Consider the following 5,729-nt stretch of genomic DNA (forward strand, 5'->3'; position numbering starts at 1 on the left):
GGCATGACTTTTAAACAGCAAAACAACAGCTAACGACTTCGGATAGCTAAATTAACTATAGAGTCCTGGAGATTCTATAGGCTCTGCCTAAGTGTAGTACAAGTAGTTTCCACAGATACAAATTGAGAAATCGATATTACTTCAATACAGTCTGCATATCGAAAAAGAATTTACGCAGCCAAAGCTGACAGCAACGTGTCAACGCCTTCACAGTCGATGGAAAGAAAGAAAGCAACCAAAGGGGAGACAGAGAAAGCTGACTCTTTTCCGCCAGCGGGGTCCGCTGTAGACCCTCAGCTGCCATGCAATAGCATCGCTGTAAAGATTTATACCCTAAATATTCTTGAATTCAACTCACCTCAATGCTTGGGAATGTATTGGCGTCCTTTTTGTCACTTCATACATGCCTGTTCAATGTCTTCACGAAAGTGATGGAAGCGTCGCAGCCAGCTCGAAGCAGTGTCTATTTCAATGTACATCCCAGTTTTCAAATTGATCTACGCTCAACTTTTACAACTAGCAACCAGATTTTTAAAAAAAAAAACTCATAAACAAATATCGTGAAACCGGAACACTTGACTTCAAGTTATAACAACCGTTGCTTTCACGTTTTCTTTGCAGCCATTTTCCAGTATTCACCAGAAGAAATACACGAAATTGTAGACATTTGTCCTCGGTCATCACCATTAAACGAAAATCCAACAACCATGTCGAAAGCATCAGAGATATAGACCGAGTTGACTGCAAATGGTTTTCTCCGGGCCTGCGAGAAAATTCACATCCGTTTCATCGACTAAAGAGAATTGTTCTACGATGCAGTGAAGAACTTGATCCGGGTTTCCTAATGAAGACTGTTGAAGCCCACGACAGCGCAGTTTCGAAACGCTATATGGTCTTGTGACTCGATCACGAATTGGACAGTGAACACATTACAAGAACTGGTCGTATTGGTTTAAAGGGGCGCCAGCCACGACGATTACTCGGTGAGGTCGCAACCATTTGAGGGTTGTCGTCCCCCACGTCATTTACGAAACGCTAAAAAAAATTAGAGGAGCGAGTACCATCCCATTTTCCAGTCAGTAGATTCAGTACGGCGGAAAGAAAAAAACACACACAGAAAAGCGAATGGTCGTTCAACACACGACTATTTATCCACGATTGTTTCATGCTAGATTGAGTTATCTATGTATACGACTAAAATGACTTAGAATATTTGCTTAAATTGGTGAAATAAAATTCGTGAGTCAAGTTGAGTCGAAGTTCGTGCTGAGCACTTCTGAACCGTTTTCATGTTTGGGTCAAAGCGTTAGTGTAGTGCAGCACTATACACGGTGGTTTCAAGTTTACATGCTAAGACTCGACAAATAGACGGGATGCAGTCTCTGTTGCTTTTTCAGGCTTATAGTAAAAATCATGGAAACTTCAAATCGTCAAGTATCTTGTCGTCATACTTAGTAGGAAGGTACGTTTAGTTACACAACAAGAGGAAGTTGGAGCACTCCGGCCTAGTGGACCACACTTTGTTTATCCTAGTAATTCAATTTCGGTAGGTGGTAGTCTGAAGAAAATCGCCAATATTTGTATTTTTAATTTTATTCGACGGAACCCACTCGACACAAATAGTGTTTATCAGCATAATTAGAGCCTTGTCCGTCACCGGTCGGATTCAACAGACCCCGTTTCGAGAAGACGCCACAAACGACAGGGCATAGTCCCATGCAGTGAAAGGTCCTTCATCGTGACAGTAGCCAGCTCGGATTTTAGTAACGCGTCCTGCTTGCGCCTCTCGGCGTGATGCCCGTGGCAACCTGCCAGCTCCATATCTCCAAGAGCTCATTATCCAATTTACTCGTTTTCAGCAACATCGACATCGACCTTCACGGCAAATTCACCAATGGTTGGAAGGACACCTACCGAAGCTTTGGCTTTAGCTGGTATGATCACTGCTAGCCTCGTGACCGCTGACATCCCGATTGTCGTGTTTCACGACGCCACCTACTCGCTACCTGAATCGTATGGCGTACCATGTTCTGGTGTGGAAGCGGAACCTGTGGGCACCGCCTGCCCCAAGGCTGGCGATGTCGCTGTCACGGACTGCCAACCATACCTACTGTCCTACAACGGTGCAGTGTGCGTCGCTCCGGTGGATGCCGAATGTGTACGCGGGCATGACGACGTGTGGAGCTGTGAGTTTCCAAAGACGGGTTACACTTCTGCTATCGAGGCAGAGACCATCGCGGCCTACGTTGGAGATGCATTGGGTTGGGACATGGAGCATAAGGAGCCACAAGGTACCAACCAAGAGAAGGTCAGTAAGACAGCGATTGAGTATCCAGCTAATACTCGCAAGCTGTCTGCTACGGGCCAGGAGAACCTGGTAGCCGATACCGACGCCGACGAAGTACCTGAAACTGGAACCGTCAAACCTTGCCACCAGACAGAACCACCAACCGAATCTACCACTATTGCACCGACAGAGGTACCGTGTGACCCGACAGACGCACCAACGGAGTCTACCACGTTTGAACCGACCGAGATCCCATGCGAACCAACAGACGCACCAACGGAGTCTACCACGTTTGAACCCACTGAGGGCCCATACGAACCGACGGACGCACCAACGGAGTCTACCACGTTTGAACCGACTGATTCGCCAACTGACTCTCCTACTGATGCGCCCACCGACGCCCCAACTGACACGCCCACCGATGCTCCTACGGACGCGCCCACCGATGCTCCTACTGAGGCGCCTACCGATGCACCCACCGATGCCCCCACCGATGCTCCAACTGACGCGCCGACTGATACTCCAACTGATGCGCCCACCGATGAGCCGACCGTCGCGCCGACTGACGAGCCCACTGGTGAGCCGACCGACGAACCTTCAACACCCTGCGACAACCAAGGTATTAACGGTATTGGAGTGGAGAACAAGGTGCGCTACAACAACGCCGGCATCTACAGCACGACGCCTGGTCCCCGTAATGCTCAATCCTGGCACTCATGCTGCGTCTCTTGCTACAATGATATCAACTGCCACGCTTTCAGTTTCCAGCAAACCAGTTCAGACTCTGTATGCGAGCTGACGACGTCGACTTCGAACAGGGAAGAGGATCAGCAGAACTGGCAGGCAGGCAACATGGGCCGTGACGGCTAAAACTGAAGCACTCTAGAACGCATCTGCTCCTACACTCTTATGCATGTTTTCGATGTGAGTATTCAACAGCCAGTTGTCCAGGTTGTTAACTCAATTCAATACATTCAAGTCATTTTCTGATTTCCTTTGTTGGTGATTATTGCTGGTGCAAAATTGAATACCACTAATGCCGTGTTTTGCACGGGGAAGCTCTGGGTTTTCAAGCTAGTTACTGTTGGTCAGGCCTCATTAATTGAGGATTTTTCCGTTTCCCCCTATTAAAGCTTATTAGAGCTCCAGGAGGCAAGTTAATAAAGGGATAGTGAGGGACAGTATAAATAAGTATAAATGAATGTATCCATATAACCAAACAATCTAGTTTTTTTTTTAACTAATATCAAGTGTCGACACTTTTCGGAACTGCTTCTCGTGTAGAATCCCTTCAGGGAGAAATCAGTTAGAGATCGACGATATCCATTGCCGTTCCCAGCCAATGATTGAAAAATCAGACTCTACCGAGGTATTGACGGGGAAAGATGAAACCAGGGCCCCACAAAAGCTCTGCAGCGTCTGAAATCGCCCACTCACAAGATTCCATCCTTCTTCAAAAGTTGTTTTACTATCGCTGCACTTGGGCAGGTTCTTCGCAAGAACATCTTCTTCAATGACTCCCGTAAACTGTGGTGGTCGCTATTAATATGTGTAATTTGTGCAGTGCTCCACCCTGCTGCCTTCAGTCTAGGTTCGTATTGTTTGTACGGAAAGCAGCGCGAAGTACTGCACGCTCGTTGTTTTCTTCTGCTTCTCTCCACGTTTGGCTTCACGGCCACATCCGATTCAAACCTTGCATGTTTCGGCAAGTACTGCAGGCGTTTCAGGGCGCCGCTCGGAGATTTCTAAACCATACGTGGCGTCGTGTCCTTGCTGGGACGGTGTCTTCAAAGCCCGCGGTATATCGCTACGTGTAGCTAAAAGTCTTCCGTCGGCGCTCGTTTTCTTTCGAAAAATGTAAATAATCACCAGGCTTATCAGTTGGAAAATGACTTCTGTAAGCTATTGATGAACATCCCATACCCCTTTGCTATTTATTGTGCATCGGACAGCTATTTTCGAATCAAATTGGCGATGTATCGGGACAGGGGCGCACCAACACCCCTAACATCTTGCCAGTTTTAGCGTGGACAGTCGGAGAACTTAATATAGATACTGTGAGGGAAATGGGTGTATTTCCCTTAATGAGGTCTGCTGTTGGTATTACTGCAGTCCTAGCAACAACTTGTAAATAGTCTCTGTCGAGCAATGAGCAGGAGTACTCCGCAGACCTGTAATTTTTTACAGCACACCAACTAAACGTTTGTGATTTCTTTGTCCGCTTGGTTAGAAAATATTAGCAAACACTGCCTTTGTCGTTTTTTTTTTTTTTTTGACAAATCTTCATTCAATAAGAACGCGTAGCTTTGTCGGTTTTTTTTTTTTTTTTTTTTGGCAAATCTTCATTCAGTAAGAACGAGTAGCGACGGATGTTCTACTTGGTTTACTGTAATGTTACGTCGTCGTTGTTGCTGCGCGCTTGTTCCAAATCGAGTTGAATCTCTGCCTGTAAGCAAACAATTCCGCGAAATATAGCTGTCCAAGTATTTTCGTTGTGGTTTACGACAACATACAGCGAAGACCTCTGCAGTGAATATCTCAGTATAGCAACCATATCAACATAAATTTCAACGTTCGGAGAGAGAGCTTATGACGGAGAATGATCAACCAAGATTCAAGCCGGCTACAGCAACGAGGTAGGTTAATGTGTGTATTGTATTACCCGCTTTCTCCATTCAATTCAGGACCTCGAATTTTCATCCTGCTTGTTAAGCGTAGCTTCGGACGACATTCACCATAAATAACTTACTTTCGTCTTCCGTAATTTACCGATGATGTTACACTTGGCCGCCACAAGCAACATTCACGTGTTTTGCATGAGCTGTGCTACAGGTATGAGATATCAAGGTGTGACATACTTGATTAAATTAAGGGTCTTGTTTCAGATACGAGCAGGAAATAGCGTGTATCTAATACCAGGAGGGAAAACATATTATATTGGGTACGATTATCCTGTGGCAATCATATATAACAGTAGTATAAGAGTCAACAGGAAATTTTGCAAGGTTTGAGTTACTTGAGTATTAATATCCTGAGTATACTAGAGGGGCTGGTAGTGCTGAGTAAAAGCACTATAAGATCTAGTAAATCGTCTGCGACTTACACTGAAAACATTTTTTTATAGCCTAATCAGCGATGCAAAACATCCGAAAAGCCGTGATATCTCGAAAAATCAAAGTACTCATCGAATTATTTTCTCTATTTCTCTCCGATACTTCCAACCAAGACATATTTCGAAAGGTGGAGTATGTTGGTCTGGAACCTTCCATCAGACTTGTTCTAAGCTGAATGTTGGCTATTTGGTAACCGCGGTAGCCACTCCACCCTCCAAGGGAACCCTCTGCTGCAGCGGCTCCGAACTGGCCGAACTCAATTTCCCTACCTTTACCGACCACTACGAACAGGAACATGACGGATTGAGCGCGGTATGCACCTGCAATAC

The 5,729-nt window shown here is 45.7% G+C and overlaps 2 protein-coding genes across 2 annotated transcripts in view; both read left to right on the forward strand.

The window, feature by feature from the left end:
- Nucleotides 1-80, forward strand: part of PPTG_13017 (hypothetical protein) — a gene marked incomplete at its 3' end in the record, with an annotated part of 2,659 nt that extends 2,579 nt beyond the window's left edge. The window contains exon 2 of the mRNA XM_008908717.1: nucleotides 62-80. Coding sequence (XP_008906965.1) covers nucleotides 62-80 — 19 coding nt within the window. The remainder of the gene's footprint in view (nucleotides 1-61) is intronic.
- A 1,814-nt stretch (nucleotides 81-1,894) lies between these two features.
- PPTG_13018 (hypothetical protein) lies at nucleotides 1,895-3,157 on the forward strand (the record flags this gene model as incomplete). Its single annotated transcript, XM_008908718.1, has 1 exon — nucleotides 1,895-3,157. The coding sequence occupies one exon, from the start codon at nucleotides 1,895-1,897 to the stop codon at nucleotides 3,155-3,157; it is 1,263 nt and encodes a 420-aa protein (XP_008906966.1).
- Nucleotides 3,158-5,729: the final 2,572 nt, after the last annotated feature.

This window comes from Phytophthora parasitica (genome assembly GCF_000247585.1).
Source record: "Phytophthora parasitica INRA-310 unplaced genomic scaffold supercont2.31, whole genome shotgun sequence".
NCBI classification, from domain to species: Eukaryota; Oomycota; class Peronosporomycetes; order Peronosporales; family Peronosporaceae; genus Phytophthora; species Phytophthora nicotianae.